Source organism: Talpa europaea, assembly GCF_964194135.1.
Source record: "Talpa europaea genome assembly, chromosome: 6".
Classification (NCBI taxonomy): Eukaryota; Metazoa; Chordata; class Mammalia; order Eulipotyphla; family Talpidae; genus Talpa; species Talpa europaea.
In genome coordinates, this window is record NC_140072.1 from 70053024 (window position 1) to 70067864 (window position 14841).

Genomic DNA, 14841 nt, shown 5'->3' on the forward strand with positions numbered 1-14841 from the left:
GGATGTCTTTCTCTTGTCTTATTGCCCTGGCTAGGACTTCCAGTATTATATTGAAAAGCAATGGTGAGAGTGGACATCCTTGTCTTGTTCCAGATCTTAATGGAATTGCTTTCAGCTTTTCACCATTGAGAATGATACTGGCTGTTGGCTTGTCATAGATGGCCTTTATGATGTTGAGGTATGTTCCTTGTATCCCAAGAATTTCAAGGGCTTTTATCATGAATGGGTGTTGCACTTTGTCGAAAGCTTTCTCAGCATCTATTGATATTATCATATGGTTTTTATATTTCTTTTTGTTGATGTGTTGGATAACGTTGATTGATTTTCGGATGTTAAACCATCCTTGTGCCCCTGGAATGAATCCAACTTGGTCGTGGTGAATTATCTTATGGATACATTGTTGGATTCTGATAGCTAAAATTTTATTGAGGATTTTTGCATCAGTGTTCATTAGGGAGATTGGCCTGTAGTTTTCCTTTTTTGTGTTGTCCTTGTTCGGTTTTGGTATTAGCGTAATGTTGGCTTCATAGAACGTGTTTGGTATTGTCCCTTCCTTCTCAATTTTTTGGAAGAGTTTGTGAAGGATAGGCACTAATTCGTCTCTGAATGTTTGGTAGAATTCATTTGTAAATCCATCAGGTCCTGGGCTTTTGTTTTTGGGGAGGTTTTTGATTACCATTTCAATTTCGCTAATTGTTTTTTTTTTTTTTTTTTTTTTTTTTTATAGAGGCATGTTTTATTTATTTATTTATTTGTTTGTTTGTTTGTTTTGTTTATACATGCACTGGGTACAGTCAGAACACGGGAGGGTGAGAGAATTCACCAGAGCCAGAGCGGGGAGCAGAGCAGGCAGAGGGACCGAAGGACACTGCTGAGGGGAGCAGCGGGCGGCAGGAGAGGTCTGCACGCCATGTGGGACCCTCCTCCGGTGGCCGGGGAGCAGCCGGGGATCGAACCGGCGCCGCAGAGGCCGCGGGCAGCTTCGCAACCCAGCGCTCAACCGCTGCGCCAACCGGGGAGGCCCTCAATTTCGCTAATTGTAATTGGTCTGTTTAGGTGTTCTATTTCTTCTTTATCTAGCTTTGGGTGATTGTAGAGTTGTAGGAATTTGTCCATCTCCTCTAGATTGTTAAACTTGTTTCCATATAACTGTTCATAGTAGTTACTGATTATTCTTTTGATTTCTGCTGTGTCCGTTGTGATTTCTCCTCTTTCATTGATGATCCTGTTTATTTGTGCTTTCTCCCTTTTTTCCTTTGTGAGCCTGGCTAGGGGTTTGTCTATTTTATTGATTTTTTCAAAGAACCAGCTCTTGGTTTCATTGATCTTTTGGATTGTTTTTTTAGTTTCAATTTCATTTATTTCTGCTTTGGTTTTTATTATTTCTTTTCTTCTACTGGTTTTGGGGTTTTTTTGTTGTTCTTTTTCTAGATCTTTGAGCTTCGAGATTAGGTTGTTTCTTTGCGTTCTTTCTTGTTTCTTGATGTGAGCTTCTATTGCTATATATTTTCCTCTTATTACTGCTTTTGCTGCATCCCATACATTTAGGATATTGGTGTCCTCCTTGTCGTTCAATTCAAAAAATTTTTTAATTTCTTCTTTGATCTCCTCATTAGTCCAATGGTCTTCCAGTAGTGTGGTTTTTAATCTCCATGAGGTAGGAAAGTTCCTTGCCTTCTTTTTATGGTTTATTTCTAGTTTGATGCCTTCATGGTCAGAAAAGATGGTTGATATGATTTCAATCTTGGTGTATCTGTTGATGTTTGTCTTGTGCCCCAGTATGTGATCGATCCTGGAGAATGATCCGTGTGCGCTTGAGAAAAATGTGTACTCCGTTTTTTTGGGGTTTAGTGTTCTATAGATGTCTGTTAAGCCCAATTGCTCTAGGTCTTTATTTAGAGCTTTGGTTTCTTTACTTATTTTTTGTCTTGTTGATCTATCCATTGTTGATAGTGGTGTGTTGAAGTCTCCCACTACGTATGTGTTTTCTCTGATGTCTGTTTTCAGAGAGGACAACAGTTGTCTGATATATTTTGGTGCTCCTTCTTTTGGTGAGTATATGTTAATGAGTGTTATTTCTTCTTGAAGTATTGTCCCCTTGATCATAATGTAGTGACCATTGGGGTCTCTTTTTATCTTTTTGAGTTTGAAATCTGTTTTATCTGATATAAGTATAGCTGTTCCTGCTTTCTTTTTTGGTCCATTTGCTTGTAGGATTGTTTTCCATCCTTTAACTTTGAGCCTATTTTTATCTTTTGTAGCTAAATGTGTTTCCTGGAGACAGCAAAAGGTTGGGTTTTGTTTCTTAATCCAGGCTGCAACTCTGTGTCTTTTTATTGAAGAGTTTAGTCCATTTACATTTAGAGTTAATATTGATATGTTAACATCTGTATTTGCCATTGTGTTTGTCTTTCCTTTGATTTTATTTATTTATTCTTTTAATAACTTTTTTTTTTTTTGGCCTTCTTTCATTGTTATTCGTCGCTCTGAGGTTCTGGCTTTAGGACTCCTTGTAGTATTTTTTGGAGTGGGGGTTTAGTTGCAATGAAATTCCGGAGTTTCTGTTTGTCTGGGAAGGTCCATATTCTTTCTTCAAAGAGGAAGGAGAGCTTTGCGGGATAGAGTATTCTTGGTTGGCATCTGTTTTCTTGGAGTCTGTTGACTATGTCCCTCCACTCTCTCCTTGCCCATAGTGTTTCTTCGGAGAAGTCTGATGTCAGCCTGATTGGTTTTCCTTTGAATGTTATCTGTTTCTTCCCTCTTGCCAGCTTCATTATTTTTTCCTTGTCCTGGATTCTTGGGAGCTTTACTATTATGTGTCTTGCTGTATTTTTCCTTTCGTCGTGGAAGTTTGGTGTTCTTCTTGCTTCTTGTATATCAATTTTCAGCTCCTTCTTCACATTTGGGAAGTTCTCTTCAATTATCTCTTTGAATATTTTCTCTGTTCCTACATCTCTCTCCTCTCCTTCTGGTATTCCTATAACTCTTATATTTCCTTTCCTCATGGAGTCAGATAGTTCCCGAAGTCTTTCTTCGTTCTTTTTCCTTCGTACTTCTCTTTCCTTTTCTGTTTTGGTTCTTTTTATTTCTGTGTCTTCAAGATTACTTATTCGTTCTTCCATTTCATCTATTCTGCTTTCATTGCTTTTCCCAGAATTCTTTAGTTCTTCCATTAATTCTTTGACCTCCTGCATTTCTTTTACTTCCCTCTTTAGGGACTCAATTTCTTTCTTCTGACCATTGTTTTCCCTCTCTAGGGACTCAATTGCATTCTTCTGATCGTTGATTATTTTTCCCTTATCATTGTTTTCCTTTATGACTTCTGTCAGTTTTTTAATCACGGCAATTTTAAATTCTCTTTCTGGAAGGCTCAGAAATTCTTCCAAGTTATTGTCGTTGCAATCTGGGGGCTGGCTTTCTTTTTGTGGTGTGCTTTTTCTCTGGAGAGTTGCTAGGTTGCGTGTGGTTCTTCTCCTCCCTACTGTCTGTTTTCTAATTTGCCGTATGCGTTGGGACACTGTGTTGTTGGGACTTGCCGGCATCTTGGGTGGGCTTCTCTGTTCCCCTCTGGTTCTTCCAGGAGTCATCTGTCAGTTTCAAGCAGCCTTTACTGGAGAAAGGTCCCTGTTCTAAAATGCCGATGTGGGGACACACTCCCCTGTGCGCCTGGTCTGCCCCGGCGGTGGGTTCCTGCTCCCCTCTGGGCTTGGACTGCAGGCCAGAGGGGGTCTGGCGTGGGCGAACTTCCCCCGCTCACCTCTGGCTCCTGAGGAAGCCTTCTGCAGGTAGTCTTTACTGAAGAAATGTCCCTGTTCTAAAATGGTGATGTGGGACACACTCCCTGCGCTTCTGGTCTCAGGCACACTCTTCTGCGCGCCTGGTCTGCCCCGGCTGTGGGTGCTCGCTCTCCCTGTGAGCTCAGACTACTTGTTCGGAAGGGGCCCGGTGTGGGCTAACTCCCCAGCTGGCCACTAGCTCCTTCAGTAGCCTGTGCTGGGGTCAAGTCGCTAGGTGGCGCCAGAGATCTCTCCTAGAGCCCTTGGGGAGCTGATTTTCCACCCCGTGGGACAGGGAGCAGAGCGGGGATGGTAGGGTACACCTCAACGGCTTTGGGGTGCTGTGTCTGCCTTGTGCCCCACCGTCGTGGGGAACCCACGCCCCTAATTTCGTGCCCCGGGTCTCAGTTCCAAAGCCCTCAGTTCCAGGACGCGGGCTGTAGCCCAGATCAGTGGCGCGGGAATGGCGCCTTTTGAATCCCGCTCCCCTGCCTGGGCGCCTTGTTCCTGCTCACTCAGGGAGGGCCTCCGCCCGGGTCTCAGTTCCAAAGCCCTCAGTTCCAGGACGCGGGCTGTAGCCCAGATCAGTGGCGCGGGAATGGCGCCTTTTGAATCCCGCTCCCCTGCCTGGGCGCCTTGTTCCTGCTCACTCAGGGAGGGCCTCCGCCCGGGTCTCAGTTCCAAAGCCCTCAGTTCCAGGACGCGTGCTGTAGCCCAGATCAGTGGCGCGGGAATGGCGCCTTTTGAATCCCGCTCCCCTGCCTGGGCACCTTGTTCCTGCTCACTCAGGGAGGGCCTCCGCCGTCTCCCCGCAAGCCTAGGTCGCAGGCGCAGGGGCCTGGGCAGCTGCAATCCGAGCTCCGCTTTCGCGCAAGCTTACCGGGCGGCCGGGGCTGTGTGCTGGTGCTGGTCTCCTCCTGGTGGGCGGGGCTCTCTTTAATGGCGCGTGGAGCTCACCTCCACGGTGGATCCTGCAGGGTTCGCCTCAGCTCCCGTTCATGGGGTGTGGTGGCTGAAATAGTTCCTTTCCACTCACAGACCCACTTGCTGCGTCTGTTTTTCTTGTTGGGCGTTTTGGTTTGTTGTTTCCCTCGTCTCTGCCGTCGGAGAGTGCCGCCTCTGTGGGCGGGGGAGGGGAGCAGGGTTCTGCGCTTCCCTCCCTTCTCGTCCTCTTTTATGGCAACTTTCTTCTTCGGGCAGTTTGCTGGAGTCGTCCGTTTATCTTCCGTGTCCCAGTTCTCACTGGGACCTGCCGCTTTTCCTCCCTATTAACTTTTTTTAATGGGAGATCTTACTCGCAGCGTCTCCTCGCCGCCATGTTGCTCCGCCCCTTCTCCAGGATTCATTCTTGTTGTACATTGTATGGGCTTTATCTGTTAAGTCTTGCTGTGTAATGAATCACTCAAAACTTAGTGTCTTAAACAGTGATTATTTGTTTAGCTCATGATTCTGCGGGTTGACAGTTTAAGCTGTGCTAGATAGACGGTTTGTCTGGTATCTACCCTCTCATGCCTCTGTGATCAGTCAGCAGGTCAGCTTGGTTCTGACTGATTCAGGAATCCCTCATCCAAATGGCTTATCTCCACTCAGAATCTATGCATTTTCTAAAGTTACTCTGTATATTATCATATCATCTGTAAATGGTAATAGTTTTGCTTTGATCTCCACATTAATCTAATGGTCTTCCTGTAGTGTGGGGTTCAATCTCCATGAAATTGTAGTGTTCTTTGCTTTCTTTTCTTTTTTTTTTTAAAAGACTTATTTATTTATGCATACAAGAGTTGGGGTACAGGCCAGAGGTGGGGGGCCGGGTGGGGGTGGTGGTGAGAGGATTCATCAGAGACAGAGTGGGGAACAGAACAGGCAGACTGACTGAAGTACACTGCTGAAGGGAGCAGCAGGCAAGGCAGGAGAGGTCTGCTGCACCATGTGGGCTGCTCCCTGGCTGGCCAGGGATCGAACTCATGCTTCAGAGGCTGCGGACTGCCTCATAGGTTACATCTCAACCCTTCTCTTTCAGAGTGCAAATATATTTATAATAGTTCTTGAAAGATTGAGTCTCAACCCTTGCACCACCAGGGAGGCCCTCTTTTCTAGTTTATTTCTAGTTTGATGCCTTTATGATCAGAGAAGATAGTTGGTATGATTTTGATCTTCATGTATCTGTTGATGTTTGTATTGTGGCCCAGTATATGATCAGTCCTGGAGAATGATCTGTGTGCACTTGAGAAAAATGTGTATTCAAAATTTTTGGGATGCAGTGTCCTATAAATGTCTGTGAGGTCTAGGTCTTTATTTAAGGCTATAATGTTTTTGTTAATTTTTTGGTCTCATTGATCTGTCTGTTGGTGAGAGTGGGGTGTTGAAGTCTCCTACTACATATGTATTTTCTCCAATGTCTGTTTTCAGAAATGATAAAAATTGTCTAACCTATTCTGGTGCTCCTTCATTTCGTGAGTATATATTGAGGAGTATTATATCTTCCTGGTGTATTGTCCCCTTGATCATAATGTAGTGACCATATATGTTTCTTTTTACCTTTTTCAGTTTGAAGTCTTATTTTATCTGAAATAATATGGCTGTTCCTGCCTACTTTTGGAGTCCATTTGCTTGTATAATTGTTTTCCAACACTTTACTTTCAATCTGTGTTTATCTTTTGCAGTTAGATGTGTTTCCTGGAGACAGCAGAAGGTTGCATTCTGTTTTTTAATCCATCTTGCTACTCTGTGTCTTTTTATTGATGAGTTTAATATTTTTAATTAGGGTTATTGATACATTGGAATCTGTACTTGCCTTTTTGTTCATCATTTTGAGACTCTATTCCATATCTTACTCTGTTCTTCCTATTCATTCCTCTGTTGATTTTGGCTTTAAGGCATCTTGTAATATTTTTTTGGAGTTGAGTTTAGTGGTAATGAATTTCTGGAGATTTTGTTTGTCTGAGAAGGTCTTTGTTTTTCTCTCATTGAGGATGAAGAGCTTTGCAAGGTAAAGTATTCTTGATTGGTATTTTTTGTTTTGGAGTTTGTTGAATATGTCACTCAACTTTGTTCTTGCCCTTAGTGTTTCTTCAGAGAAGTCTGATGTCAGCCTAATTGGTTTTCATTAAATGTTCCATTTCTTCCCCCTCATCAGTTTCATTATTATTTCCTTGCCTTGTACTCTTAGAAACTTTAGCTATTATGTGTCTTGCTATAGCTTTTATTTCATTATGATAACTTGGTGTTCTAGCTTCCTGTATGTCTATTTTCATTTCCTTCTTCATGTTTGGGACGTTCTCTTCAATTATTTCTTTGAATAATTTCTCAGTTCCCTTGTTTCTATCCTCACCTGGGATTCCTATGACTCATATTTCCTTTCCTTATGGTGTCAGGTAGTTCTTCAAGTGTTCCTTCATCTTCTTTCCTTTGTATCTTTCCTTTTCTTCTTTGGCTCTTTTTATATTTGTATCTTCAAGGGTACTGATTCATTCTTCCATTTCTTCTATTGTTGTGGCTTTTCCCATCATACTTTAGCTCCTCCACTAACATTTGACTAGCCTCCATTTCCTTTAATTTCTTCTTCAGGGATTTGTTCCCTTTCCTCAGTTCATTTATTGTATTATTTTCCCTTTCTGTGTTTTCTCTTAACTCATTGATTCTTTTCATTATGGCAATTCTGAGTTCTTTTTCTGTCAGGTAGAGATATTCTTCTGTGCCATATTATTGGGTTCTGGAGGTTGACTTTCTTTCTGTGGTGTATTGTTCCCAAGAGGGCCTTCTTGATCACTTGTATTTTTCTTCCCATTGCTTGCCTTTGGCTTTGTTCTATTCATTGTGCCCCAGTGTAACTGGTGCTGGTGGGCATGACTTCTGAGTTCTCTTACCAGGGCGTGGATATACCTGCCTAGTACCTGGGCTGCTGTGGTTGGTGAGTAGAGGTAAGGGAGGGCTTTCCCCTCCACTCTCTTCAGCTGGATCACTGTTGAAGGCAGGTGGGACATCCAGTTGTTATTCCTGGAACAGTAGGGGCTACTGAACTTGGGAGTTGGGGAGTTCCTGCAGTTCCCACCTGGGTGCACGGCTGGCCAAGGTTGAACCGGCACTGCGGACAGCTTCACAGCGCTGCGCTCAACCGCCTGCGCCACCAGGGGAGGCCCCCTCATATTTTCTTTCAGAGTACAAATATACTTATAATAGTTCTTGAAAGTCTGTTAGAAATAACTCTGAAAGGGGCCTCCCTGCTGGCGCAAGCGGTTAAGCATCAGCACTATGAAGCAATCCGCAGCTACTGCAGCACAAGTTTGATTCCCGGCCAGGGAGATTACCCACATGGTACAGCAGACCTCTCCTGTTGTGCTTGCTGCTCCCCTCAGCAGTGTATTTCAGTCAGTCTGCCTGTTCTGCTCCCAACTCTGTCTCTCGTGAATCCTCTAACTCCCCAGCACCTCTGGACTGTACCCCAGTTCTTATATGCATAAACAAATAAACCTTAAAAAAAAGAACTCTGGAAAAATTACTTCTGTTGTGACCCAAGAAAAATACTTTTATTTTAAAAATCTAGAACATTAACTCAAAGTTTCTCTATTTATGAAAGAAATCATAATTGCAGCTTTAAGTTGCCTCTGTGATTAACAAGTATATTAAACCATATTTTTTGAAATGGCTTTTTTTGTATTAAAGATTGGTCTGACAGAGACAGTTTCATATGGCTCAACCATTAGCTACCCAAATAGCTCATGGCTTAAAATCTTCATTTTTGAGTTTCTAAATACTTGATATTTTTTAGGGAGAAAATTACTGAGCTCTTATTTCCTGTGCAAGGCCAGAAAGAAATATATTTTATACTCTAGAAGTTAGCCAAATAAGAATAACAAGATATAGGCAAACATAATGTAGTATTTAGCTTGAACATTAGAAATAAACAATATCTTCTCTGTCTCTTTTAAGATGTAAAAACTGAGATCCAAAAGATTAAGTGAGCAATGGATCTATAATTAGAATTCAAGTTTTCTGTTGCCTATCTCGTCCTATACACATTTCTTTTCATAACACTTTCTATTTCTGGTACACTTTATTATAGGCATTCACCCCCCCCCTTTTTTTTTTTTTGCTATGCTATGCTTGATTTTCTTTTTTTTTTTTTTATCTTTTTTTAAAGATTTATTTATGTATACAAGCACTGGGTACAGTCAGAAGCGTGGGAGGTTGAAAGAATTCACCAGAGCCAGAGCGGGGAGCAGAACAGGCAGACTGACAAAATACACTGCTGGGGGGAGCCGCAGGTGCAGCAGGAGAGGTCTGCGAGCCATGTGGGACCCTTGTCATTGGCTGGGGATCAAACCAGCACTGTAGAGGCTGCAGGCAGTGTTGTGGCCCAGCGCTCAACTGCTGCACCACCGGGGAGGACCTAAGTTTGATTTTCTTGACTGGGAGAATATTGTTGAGTTTGGGTTGGAATGGGTCATTGAGAGCAAGAAGTGTTGATTGGCAGGTATAGAAAATGGCTGGTCCCAGTAGTTGAGGTGTTTCGTGTTAGGATGTTGAAACAGTCTTTTGTTTTTGCTTTCAGATGAACTGATGCAGCTAACAAAGTTATGTCCCCATGCTGAATTAATTCAGTGTCTCACTAAAGAATGGAATGGAAAACCACCACCTTTATCTTTTGGTCTAGCTATACTTCATCTGTTCTCTGTAGATATGAAAAAAGTTGGCATTAAATTGCTTCAAGAAATAAGTAAGGGTGGGAAAGGTAGGTAGACTAAAATGTTGTTATGAATAAATAGTAGTGGGTTGTTTAGGGAAAGGTTTAATATTATTATTCATAAGTTAATTTAATGTTCCTAAGAGTCCTTGACAAGAATTAACACTAGGAATTTAAAAATATAAAGATTATAAAGATTACATTATATTGCAATGGTATATATTTCTTTTTTTTTTAAATAATAAATTTTATTTTTATATTCCCCATACAATTGCAGCCCCCCCACTCTGACCCCAATCCCTCCCCTCCCGCCCCCCGCCCCCCAAAAAGTGTCTCTGGTTCATAGTTTTTTGTTGATTTTGATTTTCACTTTCTTATAGTTATTCATTTTCCTGGTCCCTTATTTAAGTTTTCTAGATTCCTGCTATGAGTGAGACCATCCGGTATTTTTCGTTTTCTTTTTGGCTTATTTCGCTGAGCATGATCCCTTCCAGCGCCATCCATGTTGCTGCAAATTGCATGTGTTTATCTTTTTTGAATGCTGAGTAATATTCCATGGTATATATGTACCACATCTTCTTGATCCAGTCATCTATTTTTGGGCATTTGGGTTGTTTCCAAAGCTTAGCTATTGTAAACAGTGCTGCTATAAACATAGGGGTGCAGGTGTTCTTTGGAATTGATGTTTCTGTGTCCTTTGGGTAAATACCTAGGAGTGGAATTGCTGGATCATATGGAAGCTCTATGTTTAGTAGGTCCAGAAATCTCCACACAGCTCTCCATAGTGGTTGGATCAGTTTGTACTCCCACCAACAGTGCAGGAGATTTCCTTTTTCTCCACACCCTCGCCAACATTTGTTGTTGCTAGTTTTTTTAATATGTGCCATCCTCACTGGTGTAAGATGGTATCTCATGGTAGTTTTGATTTGCATTTCCCTGATGACAAGTGATGTTGAACATTTTTTCATATGCCTGTTGGCCATTTGCATTTCCTCTTCAGAGAAGTTTCTTTTTAGCTCTTCTGCCCATTTTTTGACTGGATTATTTTCTTTGTTGTTGTTGAGTCTCATCAGCTCTTTGCAGATTTTTGTGATCAGTCCTTTATTAGTGTTGTGTGCAAAAATGTTCTCCCAGTTGATGGGGTTTCTCTTTGTTTTTGTTATTGTCTCTTTTGCTGTGCAGAAGCTCTTTAATTTGATGTAGTCCCAGCTGTTGATTTTTGCCTTCACTATCACTACTTTGGGTGATGTGTCTGTAAAGATGTCTTTGATGTGCAAATCACGTAGTGTTTTGCCTATATTTCCTTCTATATATTTTATGGTTTCAGGTCTTATGTCTAGTTCTTTAATCCATTTTGAGTTGATTTTGTGTATGGTGTGAGGTAGTGGTCAAGCTTCATTCTTTTGCATGTAGCGACCCAGTTTTCCCAGCACCATTTATTGAACAAACTTTCTTTGCTCCAATGCATAGTCTTTGCTCCTTTGTCAAAGATTAGTTGACCACAAATCTGTGGGTTTATTTCTGGATTTTCTATTCGATTCCATTGGTCTGTATGTCTGTTCTTGTTCCAATACCATGCAGTTTTGATGTTTATGGCTTTGTAGTATAGTTTGAAGTCTGGGAGTGTGATGCCTCCATTCCCTTCTTTTTTTTTCAGGAGAGCTTTGGCTATTTGGGTTTTTTTTTTGTGATTCCATATGAATTTCATCAATAATTGTTCTATTTCTTTGAAGAATGACATTGAAATTTTTATTGGAATAGCATTGAATCTGTATATTGCTTTTGGTAGGATGGCCATTTTAATAATGTTTATTCTTCCAATCCATGAGCAGGGGATGTCTTTCCATTTCTTTGTGTCTTCTTCTATTTCTTTTAACAGTGTTTTATAGTTTTCTTTGTATAGGTCCTTTACCTCTTTTGTTAGATTTATTCCCAAATATTTGATTTTTTTTGTTTCAATAATAAAAGGGATGGTTTTTTGATTTCTTCTTCTTCAGATTTATTGTTTGTGTATAGGAAGGCTACTGACTTTTGTGTATTGATTTTGTATCCTGCCACTTTACTGAACTGATTGATGAGTTGAATTAGTTTTTCTGTGGAGTTTTTGGGGTTCTCTATGTATATTATCATATCATCTGCAAATAGTGATAGTTTGACTTCTTCTTTTCCTATTTGGATTCCTTGGATGTCCTTCTCTTGTCTTATTGCTCTGGCTAGGATTTCCAGTATTATATTGAAAAGCAGTGGTGAAAGTGGACATCCTTGTCTTGTTCCAGATCTTAATGGAATTGCTTTCAGCTTTTCACCATTGAGAATGATACTGGCTGTTGGCTTGTCATAGATGGCCTTTATGATGTTGAAGTATGTTCCCTGTATCCCAAGAATTTCAAGGGCTTTTATCATGAATGGGTGTTGCACTTTGTCGAAAGCTTTCTCAGCATCTATTGATATTGTCATATGGTTTTTATATTTCTTTTTGTTGATGTGTTGGATAACGTTGATTGATTTTCGGATGTTAAACCATCCTTGTGTCCCTGGAATGAATCCTACTTGGTCATTGTGAATTATCTTATGGATACATTGTTGGATTCTGATAGCTAAAATTTTATTGAGGATTTTTGCATCAGTGTTCATTAGGGAGATTGGCCTGTAGTTTTCCTTTTTTGTGTTGTTGTAATGGTATATATTTCTTGAGGAAATTAGAAAAGAGAATCTCTATGAAGTTTGAGAGGAATGTTGTAATAGTTAACACTAAAAACTTTATAATTTTAACATATGTGTATATTTAGTAATCTTTTATATTTTAAATGTTGTTTAGACTCAAATGTTTTTAATTATTAAATAAAATATATATGTAAATATTACCACATATATTTACTCTGAAGATAACTTTGCAGTGGGATTAAGAAGAACTAATTCAATTTCTCCTTTTCCTTTCTTTTCTCTAATTTAATATAAACTTGAGCAGAAAACTGGACTTTAAATTATTATGGGGGTTAAAAAATGGATGTTAAATTACATAAAAACATTTTAGGAAGATAATTTTAAGATCACTACAGATATCAACTAAGATATTTTATTTAATAAAAAATAATAACCATGATAGAAATAATAGTGATGACAATATTCTAAAAAAGATCCTTACATTAAGTATTTTAAATAATGCAGGTAATAGATAAGAAATGAATTTTATGTATAAATATCTCTCAAAGAGGGGCACTATTGATTTTCAAAAGTAAAGAATTTCATTACTTTTCTTTAATAAGCAAAATATTTCCTTTAGAAAAATACTTGTCATGTAGGTTATATTATTTGGAGGTCTCTATCTAGAGATAAAATAGAGTGTTTGCCAACAACCTTTTAAAATCTTGGGTCAGCACTAAAAGGGCATTTATAAAACTGATTGAAGGATCATGAAACCTGAATTATAATTGTTAAGTTATTTGATAGTTTCTGGTGGCTACGTGTAAACTACACAAGCAAGTCTGAACCTAATACATTCTTCACTTTTTGAGGTTTGTTTCTTGTAGCCTTCAACATTTAACCTAATCAAGAAGGAGATGAGCAGAGGAGTGGGGAATGTTAGAAATGGTAGAGGGTTGATTTAAGGTATTAAAGGTTAAAGAAAATGGAGAAGGAGAAGGAATTAATAACCCTTAAGCACTTACTATGATGAACTTACCATGTTAAACTTACAGGAATCAGGTATGGAAATCTAATTTATTATTAATTAAGTAGAAATGTATTTTTTCTATTTATGATGAATTGCTAAGAATGGATTATCAAATAAGATAAATATCATACTATAATTTTGTATTTTTTTCTTCAGATGCAATTGAACAAGTTATGATAAATGATCCATTTTGCTCCATAGAAAACTGGCAGGAAATGGCAAATGTATGTTTACAGAATGGATTTCAAAAATTATCTCATGACATCAATTCCATTCTTCGATCCCAGGCTGGAGTTACAGAAATTTCTAAAGAAGATGATACAGTCAATTTAATGGAACATGTTTTTTGGTAGTTCTATATCTTAACCAGTTGAGAGAGCTTCTATAATATTTTATGTGTGGTGTGGTGGATTGGAGAAACTGATTTTGGCATAACTAACATAAATAAATCTAGAATATGAAACTCACAGAAATCCATACTTCTTTAGTTATGATGACATTTAAATTTACCTTTGAAACATTTATACTAGCGCTTCCTTTTTTCTATATAGTAATTTTTCATATTGAATCTTGATAAAACACTAGAAAACTCAGTTTAGGCATTTCTATTTAAGGGCATAAGCTAATGTCCAGATAAATTCCTTTCTGGTTATCTAATTTGATAGCAAGAACTGAGGATGTATGAGTAGTATCTTGTCTCTCTTAGACTGTTTCCCCAAATATCAAATGCTAAAAAGTAGGGTGTCATTTCCAGGTTGGTCTCACTGGTGAAAACCTAGAGTATGGTAAATTTTGTACCGATTTAAAGTTGTGCTCCATGCTTTGATACATATAAGTGGCAAAGTTTAGGCTTCTGTAAAAACTAGGACTCTTCCCAAGTTACTACCTAGAGAAGACTGGACCAATTTTGCATAGAAGTAGACCTGAGATACCTGTGTCCATAAGAAGTAATTTTGAGTAATTTTTGGATTATTGCAAATGTCCGAATAAGCTTTTTATTGAAAACTCAAGAGTTAGGTATCATGGAAAGGTGTGATATGGCATGGGTACTAAACAGAACAGATACCCGATAAAACAAAACAACTTTTAGTCCTTATGCCATACCAAAGCAGACCAGCTGAATGTCAGCCTTGATTATGAAGCATGGTAAAAATTGACTGCTGTTATAATAAGAACAAAAAGCCTATGTTTTCCCCTCCTGAGTTTAAATGCAATGTTTTTTTTAACCTTATATGGAAATAATATGGACTTGGAATCAGACACTCTCACACTTAAATTCTGGCCCTACCTCTTATCTTTGTAAAATGTGGGCAGTAATATTTCCCCTTGAGGTTTGTTGTGAGGATCAGTGATGTGTATATGTAGTGTAAATATAAAACATAGTGGAGGAATCTAGTGGAAAGTAATTATAATTTTAATGTAATAGGTGTCAGAAACACATAAATCTCTACTTGGCTTATACTTACTAAATCCCACATTTTTTTCCATTTGTGTCTATATAATTATTCTTCTTTGGAGTATTTGATATATTGACATACCTGATGACCTATGTTAAGCTATCTTTCCACATTAATATTAGGGTTGGCTTGATTTATTTTATAAATCCAAAAGAGCACTGACTGAATTTTCAGTTTTTCCACATATTGCTAAACACAATACTGTAAAATTATAATTCGATTTTATAAAGTATAATATTTTTAAAAGAAATA

At 39.1% G+C, this 14841-nt stretch overlaps 1 protein-coding gene across 3 annotated transcripts in view; it reads left to right on the top strand.

The window, feature by feature from the left end:
- Positions 1-13485, top strand: part of CLHC1 (clathrin heavy chain linker domain containing 1) — a gene marked incomplete at both ends in the record, with an annotated part of 45390 nt that extends 31905 nt beyond the window's left edge. For all 3 annotated transcript variants that reach the window (XM_084235950.1, XM_084235948.1, XM_084235949.1), the window contains 2 exons: positions 9328-9507; positions 13289-13485. In XM_084235950.1, coding sequence (XP_084092076.1) covers positions 9328-9507; positions 13289-13485 — 377 coding nt within the window. The remainder of the gene's footprint in view (positions 1-9327; positions 9508-13288) is intronic.
- Positions 13486-14841: the final 1356 nt, after the last annotated feature.